This window comes from Ceratotherium simum, chromosome 5 (genome assembly GCF_057802395.1).
Source record: "Ceratotherium simum simum isolate JZ-2026a chromosome 5, ASM5780239v1, whole genome shotgun sequence".
NCBI lineage: Eukaryota > Metazoa > Chordata > Mammalia > Perissodactyla > Rhinocerotidae > Ceratotherium > Ceratotherium simum.
In genome coordinates this window covers 57851036-57873758 of record NC_141904.1, presented here as the reverse complement: position 1 = coordinate 57873758, position 22723 = coordinate 57851036, and the positions used below count along the sequence as shown (strand labels likewise).

The following is a 22723-nucleotide window of genomic DNA, read 5'->3' as shown; positions in this document are numbered from 1 at the left end:
ACCTTTCTGACTTAACACAAGCTTGTAAAAATAAGTAGGAATTGCTGAAGATGAGCTCTCGAGAAAAAAAAAAAGGAGGTTGGGTAATCCATTGGGAATAATCTAGTTCATGATTGCAACATAATTAGACTAAAGTTAAAAATGCATTGGTAGAGATACCACTTCACACCCACTTGGATGACTATAATAAAACCAAAATAAGTTGGTGAGGATGTGGAGAAACTGGAACTTTCATACGTCGCTGGTGGGAATGTAAAATGGTGCAACCACTGTGGAAAACATTTTGACAGTTTCTCAAAAAATTAAACAGAATTACCATATGGCTCAGGAATCTGAGCTTTGGGTTTAGGTATAAACCCAAAGAATTGAAAACAGGTGTTCAAGCAAAAACTTGTACATGAATGTTCATAGCAGCAGCATTCCTAATAACCAAAAGGTGGAAACAAACCCAAATGTCCAATTGGATAAAAAAATGTGGTATAACCAGGGGGCCAGCCCGGTGGTGCAAGTGGTTAAGTGTGCACGCTCTGCTGCAGCGGCCGGGGGTTCACCGGTTCGGATCCTGGGCGTGCACTGACGCACTGCTTGTCAGGCCATGCTGTGGCAGGCATCCCATGTAGAGTGGAGGATGTTGGGCATGGATGTTAGCCCAGGGCCAGTCTTCCTCAGCAAAAAGAGGAGGATTCACAGATGTTAGCTCGGGGCCGATCTTCCTCACCAAAAAAAAAAAAACAATGTGGTATAACCACACAATGGAATATTATTCAGCCATACAAAGGAACGAAGTCTTGATACATACAACTTGGATGAGCCTTAAAAACATTTTGCTAAGAAGCTAGACACAGAAGGTCATATATCTATGATTCCATTTATATGAAATATTCAGAATAGGGAAATCCATTGTGGTGGAAAGCAGATTAATAGTTGCCAGGGGCTGGAGAAGAGGGAATGGGGAGTGATGTTTAACGAGTATGAGTTTCCTTTTGGGGTGATGAAAATGTTTTGCAACTAGAGATGATGGTTGCACAACATTGTGAATGTACGAAATGAAACAGAATCATACACTTTAAAATGGTTATAACCTTATGTGAATTTCACTTCAATTTAAAAAATGCTTTGGTATTCTCATTTCAGAATGTGGTATAGCTATTCTGAAGTTAGTGTTAAAAAATCACCCAAGTTAATACAGCTTTAATACCTTCAATAAGTTAAAGCACATACTTTCTCATAAAATGGGACCACAGAATCTGAATATTACCCAAATCAGTTAAATAAAGCTCTTAAAATTGTTTCTTCTCCCCAAATGAAATCCAGATGTTTCCTTCAGGTACTATATTGAGCAAAATAATAAAATTTTCAAAACATTTAAATGTTTTTGAATTATGTTTAGAAAATAAACGTTGCTATAATTTTTTAGAGGAAAAATGCCCCTATCGAATTATGTGAGTCTTGTGATAAACTAGGAGTGCAAACTTTTACTTCTCATTATATATATGGGTTATGGTTTTTTCTCAAACTAGTTTGTGGAGAACCTCCACCTGTATTCATAGCTGTAGAATATGAGATCTAAAAGGTGTCAGTTTCCACCAGGGAGATCTACCCACAGTAGTGTTCTTTGGACCCTCAATCTCTCTTGTAGTTTCTCAGAGACCTACCTCCAGACTGAAACCACTACATTCTAGTGATATCAGGCCTTAGTTCTCACAGAAAAGTCACCATCCAGTGAAATTCTTGGAAATTTGAAACAACTGATTTTAGTATTCAGAATTTTAAAGAACATCACATTATAGCCAGAAAAGATTTGTTTGCTAATGAATTATGAACTACCAGTGTATATGTCTTTATTGGCAACTGTGCAAGAGTTAACAGGATAACGTGTGTTCCATAATATTCTTAGTCATTTATAATCAACGATATAAAATTTTGGAATGTTAATTTCTACAGCAAGAACTTGTGACATCATAAAATGTCGTTCACCATAGAAAGAGTGGCTAGACTTTCCATATTTTATTAAAATTAAATGTACTAAAAAATCCAAATATAATAGAAAAATTCAACTACACAGATGGCTTTAAACACTTAAACATTTCTGAATAACACTTTATTCTAACTCATGGATACAAGGAAATTTTGGTATGTTATTTATACAATTTTCTTAGTTCCCTACCTTTGGACTCCAGTCATACTAACATATCTGTATATAGTCACACGTCGCTTAATGACAGGGATACGTTCTGAGAGATGCTTTGTTAGGCGATTTTGTCATTGTGCGAACATCATAGAGTGTACTTATAGAAACCTAGATGGTGTAGCCTACTGCACACCTAGACTTAGTAATCTTATGGGACCACCATCACATATGCGGTCCATCACTGACCAAAACGTCGTTATGCGGTACATGACTGCACTGGAGATTTACCAGAGTACATGGCACTTCACAGTAATATTCTGTATTCTAATATTCTGAAATGCCTGTATACAATCTGATCACAGTTTAGTCAGCAAATATCAAATTTAAAGATTCTGGACATGGAATGTTTGATAAGTGCTTAGAGTTCTTCTGAGCAGAGTTCAATCTAGCTAGCCATGGTATCAATATAGGACTCGTATGTTTTTCTCATGAGTGAGTACATCATGTTACAATTTTTTCTTTCAAAATGTTCTCAACTTTTTGCTTAGGAACTTTTTGTTTTCTCTCAAGAGTCCTATCAACATGTTTGTTTGAAAACAGACCAAAAACGAATTTTAAAAAGGAAGAAAAAAATATGTATTTTGCAAAAGAATCAGATTCTGGCTTTAATATATTATTTATGCATTTGTAAACTGATGTTAAAATGCTTTAAAAAATGTTATTTAGGAAGGCACAATTTGGTAGCATCAATTTTTCATTTATAGCTTTTTCTAAACAAGATCCCAAGAAACTGCCACCTTAATTTCCCTTCAAGTACTTTAAGTACTTCAAGGTTCAATCTGAAGTACAGGTGAAACCCTCTCAGTCTCAAACTGACTAAACTAAGAGTTAACAATACACTGGATAGTGAGCAGAATATGCAAGTACAGGCTACTTTATCAAAAGAGAAAAGTTCTTATGGTATTGGGTTTAGAGATTAAGGAATTGGAACAAAGGCTCTCATGACTAGAAAATTAGAGCTCTTCTTGAAGGGGGTGGGCTTTTAACATCTAACCTAAAAATTAAATGCACAAATATGAGATAACATTACGGCTATCCGGAACATCAAAAAAGCAATAGCTAAAGCATTACAAATAAGGTATGGTGACAACTGAGTTAGAAAAGCTTGCTAGGCTAGACACTAATCAGTAGAACTGTAACTTCTAATTTTAAAAAGTTTGGCTTCATATTAAAATTTTTTTTTACAGTATATAAATTATATATACAATGTTTCCTGTAACTCAAACTATAACACTCAAGTCTACAAAAAGAGTAGTTTATTTCAGAGATGCTCATTAAGCCCCATTACTCCCCTTTCTCCTATTTATAAAAACCAACAATTTTGAAAATATTCCTAGCATAGAAATGCTCAATGGTAAATCTAAAATTTCAAGCCCATATCAGTAGGCAGTTTCTCATAAAGTAACATATTGTGCTATATTCTCTATCATATAATCAGATACCCTGTTGATTTATTAACATTTTTCACGGCCAAGAGTAATTAAAGACAATGGGATCAAGTTGACTATGTTGCTATTCACTTTGAGTACTAAATTGTGCTTGCATCCTAAAAGTTAAAATGAGCTGCAGTAAGAATGAGAATATAAATATGTCCACTTGTACCATCATGAAAAACTAAAATCCTAAAAATAAGAGAATGAAAATACCTTATGTTAGCTGAAAAATGAAAAATGAGAAGCAGTAACAATGGATGATGGTATATTTTAATCTTTTGTTAAAGCTCTGAAAGTTGTATTAAATTGCTAACCAAATTGAGGTAGAGGTAGACCCTAATGTCATTCCTTCCATGTGTCAGAACTTATGCCTCTCACCTTAACTTGTATGCATTTTCCCCTTAATTATATAAGCATGATTCAATTCAATTTGAAATGTGTGTTATGATAGAAAAACTATAGAATCATTCAAATGGTTTTTTTACAAAATTCTTAATTACTAGCTAAAAAACAAAGGTACTTATAAAACATACACAACAATTCAATGTTCTTCCTGCCAGTCATAAATATATTTGTTTTTCCTCCAAGCATAGGGGGAAAAAAAGGGTAGAGAAACTATATTATGCAAACATTATGAACAGTCATGTAATGAAGACACTGGAACATAACTAGTAAGGGTAAGATCAGTTGACCTTAGTGTCTAGTTTTCCTCTTTGAAGGTTACACATAAGTTTTGATTCATATTAAATTTCCTACTAAAGCCGACTTAAATTCCATTAAACACAAATCTATTTCCATTTTAAATCACATACAAGTGCTATGTGATCAGAGGGATGGGAAACACTAGGTAATGCCTGGTGGGTGGTAACTTCTTCATGAGTAGGTAATGGAATCACCTGTTCAACCTCCAAAGCATTTAAGTCAATGAAAATGTAATCCAGACATCCATGAAAACCACCAACATAATTTGTGTAAGCAGGTTCACCACAAGCACTTTTCAGTTTGAAGAAATGGGTAAGAGACATGTTGCATCGTTCTTCTTCCCCATTGGAAGCCCAGTCTTCATGATCCTCTGGAATGTTGCCATTGATGACAAAATGATACATTCCTGTTGATGGAGTACTATTAAAGTCCCCACAAAATATAACTGGTATGCCAGGATAGAGATCACATGAGACATGTCTAATGTGAGCCAAGGCTACTGCCATTTGAATGAGACGAATGTACCCACCTATGAAAATAAAACACATTAACGTAAGTACTTCTTAGAAAAGTTGCTTTTAAGTAAAAAATGAATAAATAAACTCACAAACTATAGTATCGGGTGACATTCAAGACATATATTTGTATGTGTCTGAGGGAATTGGATGAAGGTGGTCAAAAGGTAAAATTTCCAGTTATAAGATAGATAAATACTGGGGATGTAATGCACATGATGACTATGGTTAACACTGCTGTATGGTATATTTGAAAATTATTAAGAAAGCAAATCTTATGGCCTAGTGGTTAAAGTTCAGCGTGCTCTGCTTTGGTGGCCAGGGTTCAGTTCCCCAACAGAACCACACCACTTGTCTGTCAGTAGCCACGCTGTGGCAGTGGCTCACATAAAAAGAGGAAGATTGGCAACAGATGTTAGCTCAGAGCAAATCTTTCCCAGCACACACACAAAAAAAGTAAATCGTAAAAAAGTTCTCATCACAAGGAAAAAATACTTTTTTTTTTGATATCTATATGAGGTGATGGACGTTAACTAAACTTTTTGTGGTAATCATTTCCCAATATATTGTAAGTCAGGTCATTATGCTGTTCACCTTAAACTTGTACAGTGCTGTATGTCAATTATGTCTTAATAAAACTGAAAGAAAAAAAGATACATTAGTGTAAAACAGCTTTACTGACCTTAAGTTACCACATTTAAGTCACTTGTGAAAACAAATAACACCTACCTTTAGGATGCCAGTAGAGATGGGTATTAGCAACACATATCTTTTTAGAAGAGTCCTGTGTTGACTGAAGAACAGAAACCTAAAATAAACAGAAAGTGTCAAGAATTCAGTTGCTATCTGCCAATCTCCTTAATGTTTTTTTATCTAAGATGATATGATGAATGGACATTTTACTTCATATCCTTCCCTTACTGATAAATTATGATCGCCATTATGAAATTTATCTTTGTTACAAGTTTTAGAATATACATGAATAGGACTCAGCGTAACAATCCAACGTATACAGGTACATGAAAAGAATACATTCTAGATGACAACACTAAGGTTGGAGACTGTTTTCAAGTGGGTAAGCACAGGCTTTGGAGTCAGGCAGATCTAGGTTTGAACACCCACTCTACCATTTACAGCAGTGCGACCTGGAGAGAGACACTTTTTTTCTAAATCAGCTTTGTCATTGGTAAAAGAGAGACAATATCATCCACCTCAAGGGGGACAGCTGTGTGGATTCAATTACATGAGCTTACACAGAGATGTATGAAACAGATTAGGTGCTCAAAAAAATGGTAGCTACTCTTCTTACTATAAACAAAACGAATTACCTAAAAACTCTGGATAAATACACAATGAACATGTTTTTAAAAACTAAGATAGCTTAAAATAGATCAAGCTCCGCAGCATTTAACACCCTGCCCTGTGATGATGGAATATAATAACTAACTGGGTAAGAATCCTGGCTCCACACCTGTGTGAACTTGGAGACGTAAACTTGACCATTTCCCCATTTATAAAATGGGAAGAATAACATCTGTAAAATGGGAATAGCAGGATTACTATCAGCCAAAAATTAAAATAATAGCTAATATTTATGGAGCACTTAGTAAAACATGCCAGACACTTAAAATTTAAGTACTTTAAAATATGTCAGAACAGTGCTGCTGACAGAACAGAAAAGATTAGCTGCTATTATTCTTGTATTTAGCATGTATCTCTCCCACTAGATTGTAAGCACTATGAAGGTCCCTGTTTATTTTGTTCAAGGCAACCTGCAGCGTGCCTGGCACGCCAGAGGTGCTCAATAAGTATCTTCTCAAAGAATGAATGAAGGATAAACTTCGTGCTGAAGATACAACAGCAAACACCTTTCAGTACGGATTGTGCCATCTCAATTATAAGCATCCCACCCCCCACCCCTTCCAGGGCCCTAAAAATAGACGAGTATGTAAAGATTCTGGCGGAGCCACTTTACCTGAAGGACCGAAGATCTCTGGAGCACCCTCTCCTGCGCCGACGGGTACAAAACTAGTTTCTCCAGCAGTTCTTTATGAAGTGGGTCGGACTCCAGGGCTTCATGGAAAGAAATGTCATGTTGGCTAAGGAAGCTGAACTTGGACTTTCGGTAGAAAGTGGCCAGGCCCTCGTGCTGCTTGATTCGAAATACGCCCTCCAGCCCAAAGGCCTCGAGGGCCGGCACCAAACTGTCTGTAAACACGTTGCGGTCCACCTCCTGCAAACAGATGAGGTCGGCATTGTAGCCCGTGAGTTCCTTCTGGATAAGGTTCTGGCGGTAGTCGAGCTCCAAAGCGTAAGGGGCACAGTACGGGTACAGGACCGTCCGTGAGAACTCAGTCTGGGCGTACGTGTCGGCCAAGATGTTGTAGGAGACAGTGCGGATGAGAGCGTCGCCCATGACCTTCTTGGTGTAGAGATGCCGGTGGTCAAAAGTGCAGGTGCCGGGCCCGGCCTCCACTAGACACACACTTTCCAACTCCCGGCTTGGCCCGAAGCGCTGCCCATTGCCTGGGGTGCATTGAAGCTTGAGCCGTAGCCCGATGTCAGCATTGGACGGGGTGTAGACGCGCTCGTCCACACCCGTCTCCGTCCAACTAGGAGAGGGCCAAGAGGGAGACAATGGCGAGGGGCCCCCGCCTTCAGGCTCCGCCGCTCGGGGTTTGGCTTCCTTGTACCAGCGGAAGAGGGAGCCGGCGGCATCTCCGAATTCGAGGCTGAGCTTGGGGCACACCGGGAAGCCGGCCATGATGTAGCGTGGCAACTGCAGCTCGGTGAAGGCGGGCGGGTTGCGCTCCACCTTGTATTTGACGTCGCCAATCTGCAGCACCGCGCCATCCTGCCAGGCGTCCACATTGAGCACGTCCTCAGCCACTGCCTCCTCCCGGTAGTACAGCTTCACCACAGGCTCGCAGGCCGCAGCCGGCTCGGACCCAGGCTCCGCACAGGCCACGCCGCCGCTTGCGTTCGGCCGGTTCTTCCTGCTCTTCTTAGCGGCGGCCGCCTTAGCGTGGCCTTTGAGGGCGTTGGTAGCGATTCGGCTGAGGACTCGACCCAGTGGCTCGCTCTGGTCGCGCTGCATGTTCTTGTGGCTGCCGTCGGCCAGCGCGAACGACAGGCTTAGCTTAGGCTCCGAGGGCACACAGCGCACTACAGCGCGCTCCATCGCGCCCGCCCGGGTCTCAGTCGCCGCCTCGGCCCGACTATGCCGCTCCACCGCCGTGCGGACCCCACGAAGCGCGGCGCGGGCGCCTGGGAGCCTCCACATGAACCTGGTAACCCAGCAGCAGACGAGACCGGCAGCAGAGCGGCCACCAAGCGTCAGGAGAAAACAGAAGAGCCGCAGCCGCTGGCTCCGGCACCCATTCAGTCCCGCAACTTCCGCCCGGCGAGAAGAGAGCGCACGGTGCTCCCGCCACGCACTTTCGCCACCCGCCTACTTGCTCCTTTTTTCCATAGCCACGCCTGTCTCTACTCCTTCCCAGAGTAATTTTTATTTTCAACTCGAGTTATAAAGAGGGGGAAATGCAGAAAAAATAGAGGTACCAGAGGGAAATATTAGAGTCCACGATTTTCTCGAAAGCGCGGTTAGGGAGCAGAAGGGAAGTAGGAAGCGCCAGGCAGGAAGTGGCTGAGCGGTGTCACGGGGTCCGCTGCTCTGAAAGAGGCGGGCGCCTTGCTTGGCTTTTAACTGCCTGCCTTCGCCTCGCGGTGTCTGGGGCTGAGCAGCGCGAGGGCGCAGGGAACTCCAGCAGGAGTGCCACCGGGGTTCTGGGCGTGGACGTGGAAAGTGTTGCTCAATTCCTCTCCACAGCGTTCCCGACGCTGCTCGCTCTCTCCGGAGGTGTGGTGGGTTCGCCTCAGCCGAGCAGCGCCCACTCGCGGAGCCGAGCCGTTGTGGTAGTTAATAACAACGAACAATGTATAATAACTCCCATTTAGTGAGCGATGACTATGCTAAAAATGTCTTTTACAGATATGAGCTGCAGAGAGGTTAAGTTACCTGCTCAAGGTCACACAGACATTACTGAAAATGAATGACAGGAGACGGAATAGCCAATGAGTAAGAGGAAATCAGAAGTGTAGCTTCACAGAAAGCCAAGTGAAGAAAGTATTTCAAGAAACAGTGATTTTGTGTTGAATATAACTAATATTCTGTGATTAACTGAAGGAAAAAAAAAACCCTTGACGATTCAAAGAGCAAATTGAGAAGTCGCTTCTCTGGACAAATGATGCATTTGTATTCACTTTTCCTTATCCTACAACTAGAATGTTTATTTATGGGGTAGCTAATAATACGCCATACCTTTCCCCTGGCTTACCCTCAGGAAGATAGGCCTTTCGAATTGTTTTCTAAAAGGATGAATTTTGCAGTGGTTTGAAATCCCGCCCCGCCCCCCCATTTGACAAGGTAACTGGATATTGATGATACATATGTAGTCTAGGGCTACAGTATAGGGATAAAAGTCATTACATTATATCAACTGACTAAATGAGCTAAGGAAGGAAGAAAAGTCGAAGTACTCCGGTTTATAGTACCCACATTGATATCAACTCAAGACAAGGTTGACATGAAGGAAGCCACTGTAGAAAAGAAACGCTATTGTAACTTTGAATGACCTCTGACAAACTAACCCAGCTGGATAAGCACCCTCCAGGAGATGTAACTGCTCTGTAGATTTTATGACCCCTGCTTGTGCATGTACCTCCCAGCTGCGATAAGATGATAACTTTGTTTTTTTGAGTTCCTTAGGAATGTGATGACCCCTGAACAGAGAGTCTATGCTGATAGCCATCATTAGTGAAAACGGAAAGATCTGGTATGCCATTCCCAGTCTATAACACCAGAAGGTCAACATTCCTAACCCCCTCCCCTATAATCCCCCAGCCTATATAGCTGCTGTAAGATTTTGTGCATGCTTAAGATGGTTCGTTTGGACATGAGTTGGCCATCTTCCCTCTTGCTAGCAAGCTGTAATAAAAAGTCCTTTTTCTCCTAGCAACTTGCCGCTTGACTATTGGCATGTGTTGTGGTGAGCAGAAGGCCCCACATTGGGTGGTAACAGTTTGGCGCCCCGGATGGGACATTAAGTCCCGCTCATGGCCAGCTGACCTAGGACGGGCGGCCTGTTGGGTAAGTCCCTAGTGGCTGCTGAGGGTCTCTTTGTCCCGGGGATCTGCCCTATCTGCTCTCCTGTGCCGATGCCGGCTGCCTCCTAATGCTGATTGTGGTAGGAAGAGAAATGGCTATATCTGCTGGGTCAATGGGCTCACATCTGGAGTAGGGTAAGTCACCTTGGGGGTCCACCACCAAGAACTTTCCTTCCCTTCCATCTGGGGTCCCCTCTTTGAGAAGGGGGACCATCTGGTAAATAGGGTGCCCTACCAGAGTGGGAAGAGGAATAGGACTTCAGCCAGAATGTAGGAACCAGTGTCTAGTGTGTCTGTATTTGTGTCTGTAAAGAGCTCCAGGATCAGACGTCTTTTGGATTTGGGTGAGTGACCTTGTTAAAATGCACCTGTGCCTAAAATTGTCTAATATCTTATCAGGATTGTGGGTTAGAGGCCCCACTGGTGAGATTTGGTTGCGGGGTTAAAGTCCCAAGGCTAGGATTGTGGGAGACAATATAAAGATTACAGACACTGGGGCACTCAAAAAGATCGGGTTAGAGTCCCAAGCTCTGGATTAGAGTCCCAGAGATTGGATTTCTGTATCTGTTCATATTTGTCTATGTTTGACTGTGCTATTTGTTAAAATTGGCTGCTTGGGGACTGAGTTTCTCGGTGACTGTAACAAACTGCCTTTTAGACTAATTTTATGAGAGTCTTCTGACTCTGAAGAAAATAGGTACTGTTCCTTCTGGTCCTTTGGGATGTTCTCAGGTGACTGGGGACTTTACGGAGGTGTCGCGGCATCTGCCCATGATATGCAACTGCTTCATAGGGACCCCTCCTGAAAAACATATCTTATTGGGCCCTCAATGTTCATGGTGAGGCAATCGGCAGTGGCAGCTCATCCGGCAGCTCATCCGGGGCTTAAATCACCTGAACTTTGTGGGTGCCAGGGCACATAAGGGAAAGAGCCGACCCCTTGATTATTCTTGGGGGAGCTGCTCCCACTAGCTCACTATCCGACCTTGTTTGTTGTGGCCACCTTGATAAAAGCACCCTAAAATGGAGATAACTGTAAACAGCTGACAAGATAACTTGGGATAATTTAAAATTACAGTGGCTGGGCCAGCCCCGTGGTTTGGCGGTTAAGTGCGTGTGCTCCGCTGCTGGTGGCCGGGGTTCAGATCCCGGGCGCGCACCAACGCACCGCTTCTCCGGCCATGCTGGGGCCGTGTCCCACATACAGCAACTAGGAGGGTGTGCAGCTATGGCATATAGCTATCTACTGGGGCTTTGGGGGGAAAAATAAATAAATAAAATTATTAAAATAAATAAATAAATAAATAAAATTACAGTGGCCATTTTGGGCCCTTTTTGAGACTCCAAACCAAGGAACAAGGAAAAATCTTTAATCTTCAAAGAGTCAAGGGCTCCACCTTTCAACCGAAAGTTTCCAAAAGGTGTAAATGTTTACAGAGAACGGCAGAATCTTACCAAGCTTTTTGTGTGTGTGTGTGAGGAAGATCAGCCATGAGCTAACATCTGTGCCAATCCTCCTCTTTTTGCTGAGGAAGACTGGCCCTGAGCTAACATCCATGCCCATCTTCCTCCACTTTATGTGGGACGCCGCCACAGCATGGCCTGACAAGCAGTGCATTGGTACGCACCCAGGATCCGAACCTGGGCTGCCAGCAGTGGAGCGCACACACTTAACCGCTATGCCACGGGGCCAGCCCCCACCAAGCTTGTTTTGTGTCCTGAGGGCTTGGCTTGATAATTGTCAGGTTGTAGGGGGATCCCAAAATATGGTCGGACGAAAATATAGTTGCATGGGGCCGGCCTGGTGGCGCAAGCGGTTAAGTGCGTGCACTCCGCTGCGGCGGCCTGGGGTTCGCCGGTTCGGATCCCTGGCGTGCACCGATGCACCACTTGGCAAGCCATGCTGTGGCGGCGTCCCATATAAATTGGGGGAAGATGGGCATGGATGTTAGCCCAGGGCCAGTCTTCCTCAGCAAAAAGAGGAGGATTGGTGGATGTTAGCTCAGGGCTGATCTTCCTCACAAAAAAAAAAAAAGAAAATATGGTTGCACGTCATTTTGTGGTCAGAGATGGTCGGACAGAGATACGGGTTGCACTCCCGTTTGTGGCTAAGAGTCCTACCAAACTGCTGTCAGCCTCAGGGGAATTACATTGGCTATTTGAAGAAAGCCTTGGCTGGGCCTTCATGGTAAGGGTCATGATTTTAGGGATGCTTTAAATTTTTGAGATCTGATTCTATCTGCGGCATAAATATAATTTTGATTAGCTGTGCCTAAGTTCTGAAACAATGGGAAACACTAATTCGATCCCCACCTGAAACCCTGTAGGCTGCACTCTCCTGAATTAGGCGACTTTCAGCTACAGGTAAGCAGTAGGAGCTACTGAATATTCATTGGTTTATTGATCCTTCTTCTCCCAAGAGACGGTCGCTATTTTCTCTTGTTTCTGTTTTTTGTGTCATCTGTCATAAAGGAAAACCCATGGAGCAAGACACAGGCATCTCCATAAGCCTGTTGTCTGGTCAGGCCTGCAGTAGACTTTGCTGTAGGGCCCCACCTATGGAGTATGCGCATAAGGTGGAAGCTATTGCTAACAGAGCATCTTGGAAGCCAAAAGAGCCACAATATTGGTGGGCAAGGGTCGAGCAGTTAAAAGCCATTAGGGTGCTCGCCACCTCAAGAAGTCTCCTGTGAAAGGATAAGTTGGGTCATGGAATGGGGTAGATGATACAGGTCCCCTGCCAACTTCAAGAAAATGTCTGTGCAATGATGAGGTACTCTGTAAAGCACACACAATCCCCAACCCCATGGCACCTCCCCCCTAGGTATTAGTCTGACTCCAAGAGACCCAAAGCATGGCTAAAGCTGTTAATGTGTGTATAAGATGAGTTTTTTTTTTTCCCTCTTTTTGTTGTGTTCTATGCCTTGGGAGCTTGCTTTGTGACTTCTTTGGTCATGAGGAGTTCCAGTCCATCAGGGACCTTTGTTGTCTCCAACTTTGTATTTGTTAGTGCACTACCACCTGTGCAGTGGAAGCCTTTGCTTTCTTGGCCTATTTTTTTGGGAGTGAACTTTCTGGATCTTGTGAGGGCTACTCCTTTTGCAGTCTCTTTTGGGGACGCCTTGTGCCCATAGCTAAGCCATAAATGCTTGTAGATATTGGGATATTAAAAACTGACAAGGCAGATATCCCCCAGAAACTGCATCTTGGGGAAAACTTGAGTGGCTTCTCTGTGCCTTTATGATGTAGTTGGACAGGTAGATCAACCTATAATGACATTTCAGTTACAACCCAATTTCTGAGAAATTAAGAGCAATTGTCCTTAAAAAAATCCTTGTAAGACTGGAAAAGCAGCTCTAGAGGCAGTTCAGATTCCACCCAGTCCCTTTATCTGAAAAAGGATTGTCGCCTCACCTCTCTGGGAAGTGTTATGTAGCTCATCACCAATTTCTAAGACTGAAGGAAAAAAAAGAGTAAAAAGGCCAAAAAATGGCCATAGGAGTGCGCCTGGCCAAAAATCTAGCATCTCGAGTGTCTTCTCCACAAATATTAGTAAAAAGGCTTAAAACAAAGATTTGGATTCATAACTGGGGAGGCTTGTGCCTGATACATGGCAGTAATAGCTATGTAGTCTCCGTATGTGTGTCTATACGTATGTTATATATGTGTGATATTTTACCTCTGGATGGTATGGTCAAAATGAAGAGCTCTATTCAATTAACTTGAAGTAAGCGCTTACAAAAATTATTTCTAAATGCAGTTAACCCAAGTGTCTTTCAAGTTAACAGGATATAAATTAATCTTTGGCAGATGAAAGCTGGTTTAAGTTTGTTGGTTTGATTGACAATTGTTGGAAACAAATGATTTAGATAGATGAAAATAAGTAAGAGTTTTTGGGTACAATAATTATGTTTTATGGTCTGTAAACTTAAAAAAAAACAGCTTCCAAATTCCTTTTGGTAACTTAAACTTTACAGTTTTTGATAAAAGTTCATTGAGTATTTGGGTCATTTTCAAATAAGATAAAATACTGAAACATTATTGCTAAACATATCTAAGTTTATCTACTTTTGGCTTATTGCAGAAAAACTAAAAGGTGTTTTGGGTCTATTAGTAAACATGTTTGTGTTTTATTAAAAGATTGTACTATAAAGTAACATGTTTCCAGAAATTATGAAAAGTGTTTGCCAAGAAATAAATTTGCCAAGCCACAGAATGCCAATATAAAAGAAAGTTTGTAACTGCATTATTTAGTTTTTACTTAGAAGTCAAAGTCTATAAGGGTTAAAAAATTCTAATTAATATATATGATTAAAGTTTCTAAAAATTAATAAGGAAAACAGCTCCGTATACTAGGAAAGTAAGATGTATATAGTAAAGAAGATATAAAGAATGTAAATATTTTGTTTGGTTGGTTAAGAAAGATAAATTTGTTCCAAAGTACTAGAAGGGAAGAAAGGAAGACATGGGACAAATTCTGAATGTAAAAAGAAAGTTATAGAAGGTTTGTGGAAGAGGGATTCTGGAAAAAGAGTTTTATGCATGGTCAAGTTGGCTGAGATTAAAGTAAATCCAACTGAATAAATGAGTTTTAATATCAAAAGTAAGCTGGTACAAAATTAAAATTTGGTCTTCTTTCTCTTAAAAGGATAATTTTCTTGAACTTGATAAAGAGATTGTAAAAGATTTTTCTTTACCTTTGGGTAAGTCTACCTAAAAGACAGAAAAACTGTATGGAAATAATTTCCTATGTTCAAAAGGACTAAGGTCTCTCTATTAAGTTTTTTTTGACTATTTTAACTCTCTGTTTGCCCTCGACTGTTTCTGTTGTCACTTTAAATGGATAACTGAGCATTGCTTCGCAGTGAGCATTATTTCCTATTTGATCACGTGTTTTAAAAACTTTTGTTATTTTTGACAAGCTCCCCAAAATTCATATCTTAAATAAACTCTTTCTTTTGACTTTTTTCTTTGAGGATTTTCAAAGGGCCCCTGGAACTTCTCAAAGAAATTTGGTCTCTTCCTATAAGGAGGAAGATACTAAACTTATTAGGCTTATTCAGTATGTTAAATTAAATGGAAAGTGTTGTCAAATAAGTGATGATAAACCTTCTTAGGTGATATTGTGTGGGTAAATGTTATTGATATAGGTGTTTTGAAATTGTATAACATTACTGAAATTCTGATCTGTCCTGGTTATCAGTCTGGTTCAGGTTATTGTTTTAAAGTATTGTATGTCACAAAAGTAACCAAATTTCTTTGTCAATTGCCATTTTGGGGTCTTGTTATTTACAGACAGTTATTGTTTGATGCTTTTGTAAAATATGTTTCATCTTCAGAGAAATACAGGGAAAGGAGTCTGGCACTTACTCTAGAATACAGGTTTCTGATAAACTTTCAGATTATAAAACTGAACTGGGTAAGAAACTACAGAATTCTCATGGAGAAACTGCTGACTTCATGAAACTGCTAACAGAAGATTAAGATCAAGAATTGAGGGCCGGCCCCGTGGCTTGGCAGTTAAGTGCGCGTGCTCCGCTACTGGTGGCCTGGGTTCGGATCCCGGGCGCACACTGACGCACCGCTTGTCCGGCCATGCTGAGGTGGTGTCCCACATACAGCAACTAGAAGGATGTGCAACTATGACATACAACTATGTCATAGTTGCACAGATGGTTCTTTTGGACTTGAGTTGGCCATCTTCTCTCTTGCTAGCGCTGTAATAAAAAGTCCTTTTTCTCCCACCACCTTGCCTCTTGACTATTGGCATGTATTGTGGTGAGCAGAAGGCCCCACGTTGGGCAGTAACAACATTAACAAACATGAATTTTGAAATGGCATTTTTCTTATCCCCAGCATTTTCCTTCATTCACTTTTGCAGAACTCAATCAATCTTAGATCATCCTATTTAAAGAAAGATAAAAGTCCTATTAGAAAATGTGACTTTCCTTCAAGCAAGCCGATTTAACCCTGTGGCAAAGTCTTAATCCTGGTTTTGAGATAGATGCCTTAAAGTGTCATACTAATACTGAATTTCTTAATCTCAAGTTCAATTTCTTAATCTCAAGTGCCTGATGTGCAGTAAGCTAATCACTGAGACATCAGTACTTGGAGATGGAGAAAGGTTTATTCGAATTGGCTAAACTGAGAAGGCAGGAGGATAGGTTCTCTCAAGAGAAGAAAGCAGGGGGTTTTATAGAGCTAAGGGGCTTGGCAGGAGGAGTTTTAGAGAAACAAAAGGGGTAATCCTTGTTTCTTTCACTCCAGACAAGGCCTTGGGCACTCTGACTTCTGGGCATCAGTGGCAGCTGGGGGCTGGTTATCTGGTGATTGTAACTTCCTTGAAGGCATTCTTTTTCTTCTGCAAAACAAGCTCATAAATCCTTGTTACCTTTGAGTCACGCTTCAGGTTAAACAAGAAAATAGCAAATTAACAAGATTAACTTCTTTTCACCTATGTCTGTGTTAAGAACAAGTTCGAAAGGTAATCATGTTCTTATTGAATATTTACAGTAACCCTCAGGCACCTGGCTTCAATAATTCTTTCTTTTAGTTTTTTTTTATATTTTCATTTTTTTTTAAAGAGTAAAACATATGCATAGTGAGAAAAAGTAATCTTTCTACCTGTGACTCCTGTGCGTACACAAACATTTATGAATATATACTTTCTCCTACTTCTTTACACAAATAGGAATGCAGTATACCCATGTTCAGTACCTTCCCCTTTTCATTGCCTTTTGTCAGTTCTTTCAAGAGAAAGTGTCTGAAAGTGTCTAAAGTGTCTGCAAGTGTCACAACTTCCCATAAAAAGTTTAATTTGAACTAAACAGATCTGAAATTAATACATAATAAATGGTGTGTTTGAAGCCTAACCAAATTGACATATCAAAAAACCATCACATACTTACACAAGCATTTTGTTTTCTACAGAAAGACAGTTTGCTTTTACAAGCCATGAAGATGTTTAATTTGTTCATTCACTCAAATGATGTTTTTAGAGGACCTACTGTGTGCCAGACACAATGGTGTAGGCTGTACTCATTAAAAAAAGATTCTGTACATGGTGACTGGCACATAAAAGAGGCTCAAATATTTGTTGAATGAATGCCATCAATACACCACCAGGACTTATTCATCCCCCAGTTTTATTTATGCACATAGTATTTGTGTAGGCTATTATCCTTTAGATGGAGTATCCATTGTGCAGCCTCAAATAGCAAAGTTTCACGTTTCTGTCTCCAAGCATACTCACAAAATTTACACACCTTAAACCTTTTTGCCAAGGACTTCCTAAAGGAAAGAAACTAAGAAAATTTGGAAACAAATGGTTTAGATAGATGAAAATAAGTAAGAGTTTTTGGGTACAATAATTATGTTTTATGATCTCCTTCTGCAGGCATTCAAGTTTTCTAATTTAATTAGACCATTCATCTTTATGTTAACCATTTTCCAACAATTTTCTCCATTTCTAGAATCTTCTCTTGTCTTCTCTCCCAATTTCTATCTTTTACAGTTTTTACTATTATCTTATGGGCTTTTAGTAAGAAGAAGACATAAACACATGTGTTTCATCAGCCAGAGGAGTTTTTTTCTCCATAAGTATAAATTTTAAAACACTTATTAATGAGTGTAATGGCTGAAACAACCCATAAAAGTATCCGGTTTCAAGAAAGATCAGTTATAAAGGACCAGTTTTACCTGTAAAGAAAAGTACAAAAGTAGACCTTCGTAAGTGGTCCACCATCAGAGAAAAAACTTCTTTAGATAAAGGAAAAGTGTTGTATAAACAAATGCCAAACATAGAAACCAGATAAATTACCTTGTTGAGTAGTTACAATATTTACAGGGTGGTCACTATGGGGACACTTGAACACTTGATCCTCCTTTGAAAGTGAGTGCTTACATCTATTTTCCAACAGATCCAAATTTCCTGTCTTGCGGTTTTCCACAGTTTGAAGATCCTGATTCCCTGGACCCCTTCCAAAGATAGGCAATTAGGTAAAAAAAAAAAAAAAAAAAAAAAATCTCATTTACCCACCCTCCACTTACTTGAGTAATGAATTATTGTTGTGACGGGTAATCCTAATCTGCCGCGGCTCAGCAACTGGCTCTCCAGGTAACCTCTACCCAGTCTCTCCAACGGCCACCGCGACAGTTTCCATGGCAACAACTTTGTTTCTTCGCGGCAGGCGACCGCCCAGCTCCCCGGGAGCCGGCGGGGTTCCGGAGATTTCACCTCTCGTATTCCCTCTTCCTTTCACCAGAGGAGAAGCTCACTGAACGTTTCCCTCTTATCTGTGCAGCCGGGAAGTAGTGAAAAGCGACCAGACAGGTATTTCCCTGTCCTCAGCTTTTCTCTTCACCCCTCTCCCAGGGCAAGAGATCGCGGGTTGGGTGCCAGCAGAAATACTCTCTTTTTCGGGACAGGAATCTCCAAAATCTGTGGGCATCCGTGGCAAATGCAGTTATTATCACTGTTAATTGTTCAGCATTTACATGACATTTTAGATTTCCTATGTATTAAGTATGCCTATTTTTTGCTTGATCATAGTATCACTTTCTAGGAAGGTAGTAAGACTGAGACACGGTATTGATGTTTAAAAATATTAATGATGTTCAATATCAGCTTTTTTTGGGAAAGGGTTTATACCTCAACAACCGGATTTTGTTGTTGTTGTTGTGATTTACATTTTAGGGAAAAATTTAAACCCAGAATTTTAGAACGGTAAGGGTATTTAGGGAGCATCTAATGCACTTCCTTAATTTCATCCCTGAGGAAACTGAAGCCCTAATCAGGAAGTGACTGGCTTCATTTCTTCATAGCAAGTAGATGGTAGAGCTCTAACAGGAATCCTCCCCCATTTATCTTAACTGCCATTCTTTACACTAATACCATGCTTGGGAAGAAAATCTAAAAGGGCCTAGAAATTTTGGTATTGATATGTGAGATATATTATATATATCAAAGCTAGCTTTCACAATAATGGCTTTATGGACTTTTTCTCCTCAGAGCGTATTTTAATCTTTAGGGGACCAAAATGTCAGATTCAAACAAAGCTGCCATTGCAGCAGAAAAGGAGGCTCTGAAGTTGAAGTTACCTCCCATTGTCCATCCCCCTGAAGACATAGGTGTTGACACACCAACACAAAGAAAACTGCTGAATTACAGAAGATCCAAGGAGCAGCAGAAGACAATTAATGAGTTAGTGTAAGTAGCATATTAGTAAAAAATTCTTGTTTGGAATTCAAGTGAAATGATTAGTGTTAGTATTCTCATAAAAAGCTTTCACTCTGTATATTGTTCATGGGCAAAATACCACCTTCAGGTTCAATTAGGAAAACAATTGAAAAAGTAATCATAATCATTGTGAATGTTATATAGTTCTTATGCTAATCGGTGCTTACTCTAAGCATTGTTTTTATCACTTCACCTATACTTCTCACAACAACACTATAATATGGGTACTATTGTTATCTCTATTTTACAGATGAGTAAACTGAGATGCAGAGAAGGCACATAGCTGGGATTTAGATGGGACAGTCTAGTTCTAGAGTTCACATCTTTAAGCACCACACTATTCCTCCTCTCAATATATTAACTGGTCCCTGAAAGTAAAACCAAGCAATTGGGCCTCTAGAAATAGCACTGCATTTGAACAAATACTTAATAAAATATCTTGAAACTACTTGTACTTAAAATTTTTTCTATACAAAGGAAAATATAGTCCAATATCCTGCCCTTTCCCCTTCAATTTGATGGAAGTTAAAACTAATTTAGGTACCAGTTACCAAAGGCTGTGATAAAGGTGGTTCAGTTCAGTTCAGCAATGACTGAGAATTTCCTAGGTAGTTGACTTTGATAGGCTCTGGGGATAAATAAGAAGAAAAAGACAATGATCTCATCTGTGAGATTCCAACTTAACACTGAACTATAAAGAGGGGAATTTCTCTCTGGTGGATTTCTACTTCTCTTTCTGCATTCTATTTCCTTTCTTGGTCTGCCTTACTTATACATATTTTTGTAACTGACTGTGTTTTACTGTCTGTTACATTGTTGATGATCATACTGTTGGTAGTTTAATAATTTAAATTTTCGCTAATTTTACTTTCCTTACAATTAAACAGGTCTGTTAATCATATAACTTTTTTAGATTTACATTTTTATTAGTCTGTCAATCATCTAATCATATTTAAATCCAAATATATGAGATATATTAACTAATGTCATTGTATGTATTATTGGAGACCCTTTATCCTCTTCATTGCTAAGACTCTACTCAACGTTTCAGTAGACATAGAGAATAGAGAAGGGAGTTCCTTAGGAGTTATATATTGTTCTTACTCCAAAACCTTTCATTATCTCACATTGCTGTGTTGAACTACTTGGAGTTCCATGAACATATTATATTTTTCATAGTTTAGTGAAAAATAAATTTCACAATTGCTCTCTGCAGTTTCCTTCACTGAAAAGTATTTGTCTGCCTGAATACTTATACTAGTTCTTCAAGGCTTAGTTTATGGATCACCTCTTCTGGAAGGCCTTCTCTTAATCTCCTTCCTGCAGCTTTAACTCTTTCTACATATTTCTCTTACATATGTTTATTTAGCAGATATTAAATACCTACTGTCACACAGACACTTGTTACTGGGGAGACCATAGAGAGCACAACAGAAAGGGCTGTGTCTTTGAGAAACTTATATTCTAGTGGGAGGAGCCAGTAAACATGTTTTTTTAAAAAAGAGTATGTTAACCTTTTAATGGGGATGGGTACTATGAAGAAATAAGATAGTGGGATAGAGAGTGACAGGGAAGATACTCCTAGGAACATGGCAGGAAAGGCCTGTGGCGTTGACGTTTAAGTAGATATATAAAGAATAAGAAGCTTGTCATTTAAATAAACGTGGGAACAGCACTCTAGCAAAGGGGATAGCAAGCATGAAAGACCTGAAATGTGAATGCTTTTAGTGTGTTCTAGGAATTGACAAAGGCCAATGTCACTAGAGTATCAGGAGGCCTGGGGAAGAGTGGTATCAGCTGAAGATGGAGAGAAAGGTGGGGGCAGATTGTGAAAGGCTTTGTAGGCCATGATAAGGAATTCAGATTCTAGTTTAAGTGCAGTGGAAGCCGTTGAAATGTTTTAAACTGGAAAGTGACATGAAATCCAACTTACATTTAAAAAATATCACTCTGGCTATTAAGAGGGAAAGAGGGCAGGAATAGAAGGAAACAAGGAGACCAGGTAGGATGGTTTTGTAGTAGCATAGATGGTTTGGATAAGGCTGGAGACAGTGGAGGAGGAGAGAAGTAGATTTACAGGGGATATGTTTTCGATCCAGAATCGATAGAACTTGCTATTAGATTTGCTTTGGTAAGAGGGTAGATGATAGTGTCTGTATTTATAGAGAAGTGGAAGTCCAGGAGATGGGAGGAGTAAAAAGCAATAATTCTCTTTTGGAGTTGAGTTGCCTATGTGACATTTAAGGGGAAATATGTTAAGTGGGCAGTTGGGTATATAAAAGGAGAGGTCTAGGCTAGAGATACAAATTTGGGAGTCAGCAGAATGCAGCTGATTTTTAAAACTATGGGGAATCTTTGAAATCACCTAGAGAAAGAAAGAAAAAAAAATTGAGAGGAGTCAGGAAGAAAAGCAGAAGAGCAAGATGTCATATGCAGAGAGAGAGCAGAGTATGTTATAACACAATGTATTGTCATTTATTTTCTTAGTTGTTGTTCTTTTCTACTTTACTTTGACATGCTTAAGGACAAAGGTCTCAACACAAAGCACGGTGTCTGGCATATTATTGTAGGTGAATGAATGACAGAATTTTTTAAGGAGGAACTTTAATATTTTATACAGATTTGTAGTAGTAGTAACTCTCTCATTTGAGTTCTTAATAAAAAATACTGCCTTGGGGCCAGACCCGTGGTGTAGTGGTTAAGTTCAGTGCACTCCACTTCGGTGCCCCAGGTTCATAGCTTTGGATCTTGGGAGCAGACTTACAACACTCATCAGCCATGCTATGGCAGCGACCCTTGTATAAAATAGAGGAAGACTGGCACAGATGTCAGCTCAGGGTGAATCTTCCTCAAGCAAAAAAAAGAGGAACATTGGCAACAGATGTTAGCTCAGGGCAAATTTTCCTCAGGAAAAAAAAAAAAAACTGCCTCAAAATTACCTGAAGCAGAGTGCTGTATTAATACTGAGATTAGAATTGTCATATGTTTTATTTGAGAAAAATGTATTTGGAATTAAAGGTTTTATACCAGAAACACATTTTTCTGGATGGCCATGGATTTTGTGATTCTCCATCCCTTACTACCTGTTAGGCAATAGGAGTGTAGACTTCCCTGTTTCAAAGGCAAAGTGAGGTCTGTGGATAGTGAGACTTCCAGGGGTAAGTAGGTTATAAGGAGTTGTGGGCAGAACTGGGGCCCCTGCTGAAATCAGTTCCTGGGAACACTTGGCTGAGCCAAAATCATTTTGTAGCTTTCCACAGTCCCAGGAATGAGCCACTTCTTCCTTGGTCACTACCTCCCTCTTGATTCAGACCAACCTTTCTCTCCTTCACTGCACGTAGCCTCTCACACAGTCCTTTGAAATTATTTAGTTTTTGTTTATTTATTTGTTTTTGCAGCAAAAACAGACAAGGAGTGAAAAGGATCACTCTTACATTCTTCCCAGCTCTTTTAATTTATAGCCATGCTCCAGGAAATT

The 22723-nt window shown here is 40.2% G+C and overlaps 2 protein-coding genes across 2 annotated transcripts in view; one reads left to right on the top strand and one right to left on the bottom strand.

The window, feature by feature from the left end:
• Nucleotides 1–1824: 1824 nt before the first annotated feature.
• PDE12 (phosphodiesterase 12) lies at nt 1825–8430 on the bottom strand. Its single transcript, XM_004419848.3, has 3 exons — nt 6817–8430; nt 5571–5649; nt 1825–4855 (listed from the first exon to the last, which is right to left on the bottom strand). The coding sequence occupies exons 1-3, from the start codon at nt 8122–8124 to the stop codon at nt 4413–4415; spliced, it is 1830 nt and encodes a 609-aa protein (XP_004419905.1). The 5' UTR covers nt 8125–8430; the 3' UTR covers nt 1825–4412.
• A 9282-nt stretch (nt 8431–17712) lies between these two features.
• The window catches only part of DNAH12 (dynein axonemal heavy chain 12), a 211395-nt gene continuing 206384 nt past the window's right edge, over nt 17713–22723 (top strand). The window contains exons 1-3 of the mRNA XM_014793143.2: nt 17713–18005; nt 18197–18339; nt 19018–19215. Coding sequence (XP_014648629.2) covers nt 19046–19215 — 170 coding nt within the window. The 5' untranslated portion in view covers nt 17713–18005; nt 18197–18339; nt 19018–19045. The remainder of the gene's footprint in view (nt 18006–18196; nt 18340–19017; nt 19216–22723) is intronic.

Coding starts and splice junctions, on each gene's coding strand:
- PDE12 (XM_004419848.3), bottom strand. CDS start 8,124: ATGTGGAGGCTCCCAGGCGCCCGCGCCGCGCTTCGTGGGGTCCGCACG. Junction 5,650..6,816: donor AGAGATCTTCGGTCCTTCAG/GTAAAGTGGCTC, acceptor TGTTTATTTTAG/GTTTCTGTTCTTCAGTCAAC. Junction 4,856..5,570: donor TCTCTACTGGCATCCTAAAG/GTAGGTGTTATT, acceptor TTATTTTCATAG/GTGGGTACATTCGTCTCATT.